The 1,568-nt window shown below is 54.8% G+C and overlaps 1 protein-coding gene across 1 annotated transcript in view; it reads left to right on the forward strand.

Moving 5' to 3' along the window:
* The window catches only part of LOC116100319 (IgGFc-binding protein-like), a 45,599-nt gene that overhangs the window by 31,854 nt on the left and 12,177 nt on the right, over positions 1-1,568 (forward strand). The window contains exons 14-15 of the mRNA XM_031384136.1: positions 5-435; positions 822-1,365. Coding sequence (XP_031239996.1) covers positions 5-435; positions 822-1,365 — 975 coding nt within the window. The remainder of the gene's footprint in view (positions 1-4; positions 436-821; positions 1,366-1,568) is intronic.

Raw genomic sequence — 1,568 nt, forward strand, 5'->3', positions numbered from 1 at the left:
GGCTGTTGGGTCAATGGCACATACCATGAAGCAGGCACCGAGTTTTGGACTGACACCACCTGTTCTAAGAGGTGTCACTGTGGACCTGGAGGTGACTCCTTGGTCTGCAAGCCTGCCAGCTGTGGGCTGGGTGAGGAGTGTGCCTTGTTGCCCTCTGGGGAGCTCGGCTGCCAACCTGCGAGCATAGCTGAATGCCAAGCCTGGGGTGATCCCCATTACACCACCCTAGATGGGCACCGGTTTGACTTCCAAGGCACCTGCGAGTACCTGTTGAGCGCACCCTGCCATGAGCCACCTACAGGGACTGAATACTTCAATGTCACCGTGGCTAATGAGCACAGGGGCAGCCAGGCTGTCAGCTACACCAGAAGTGTCACTCTGCATATCTATGGCCTCAGCTTGACTCTCAGTGCCCAATGGCCCAGGAAGCTACAGGTGAGTGGCTGTGGGCCACACAGAAGCCATTCCAGCCTCTGATGTATAAAGCATCTTTCCAAGCTTGGCAGGAGCCTGAGGCTGGTTCAGCTTAGAGGCTGTGGGACCAAGAAGGCTGGAAGCAGTGGGCTCCCCAGGCTCAGCCTTCCAGTATTCTTCTATAGGGTAGATTGTGGAAAGTACCTGCTTAAAGATAGCACAAAGAGCCAATGATGTGGTCTGATGGCAGTGTTCCACTTCTGTTATTCAAGAGTCCATAGCTCTATGTCTCTTCACTTTTACAGTAGCAGGAGAAGTAACCTACTTTGGATACCATAGCTTATAAGTCGTGGTACATATGCAAAACTATCAAGTGCCTCTTCTCTCACGTTCTCCCTGCCCCACAGGTGAATGGAGAGTTTGTTGCTCTGCCCTTCCATCTGGACCAGAAACTCAGTGTTTACATAAGTGGAGCAGATGTAGTAGTGAACACTGCCTCAGGGCTCTCCCTGGCTTTTGATGGAGACAGTTTCGTTCGCCTGCGCGTGCCCGCAGCCTATGCAGGCACCCTCTGCGGCCTGTGCGGCAACTACAACAAGAATCCCAGCGATGACCTGACTGCAGTGGACGGGAACCCTGAGGGCTGGAAAGTGGGCGGAGCCCCAGGCTGTGACCAGTGCCAGCCTGGGCCTTGCCCCAAACCCTGCACACCTGAAGAACAGGAACCCTTCCGTGGCCCTGACGCCTGTGGCATTATCACGGCCACCGATGGCCCACTAGCGCCCTGCCACAGCCTTGTGCCACCCACGCAGTACTTCGAGTCTTGCTTGCTGGACGCCTGTCAGGTTCAGGGACATCCAGGAGGGCTCTGTCCTGCTATAGCCACCTATGTGGCAGCATGTCAAGCTGCTGGGGCCCAACTTGGAGAATGGAGGAAGCCAGACTTCTGTCGTGAGTACTGACTTATGTAGCTCCATACAGACAGTGCCATCCCCTCCCACTCCTGACAGACACACCCTGGCACTAATACTGAAAAACACCAGTGGGGTAGGGAGGGACCCAGGGCACATCCAAAGTCAGAAACTGTGGCAGACCACTCTGGAGGTTCATTTTTCTAATGGACTTGGATATGACCCAGTGACAGTCACTCAGCA

This window comes from Mastomys coucha, unplaced genomic scaffold, assembly GCF_008632895.1.
Source record: "Mastomys coucha isolate ucsf_1 unplaced genomic scaffold, UCSF_Mcou_1 pScaffold21, whole genome shotgun sequence".
Taxonomy (NCBI): Eukaryota; Metazoa; Chordata; class Mammalia; order Rodentia; family Muridae; genus Mastomys; species Mastomys coucha.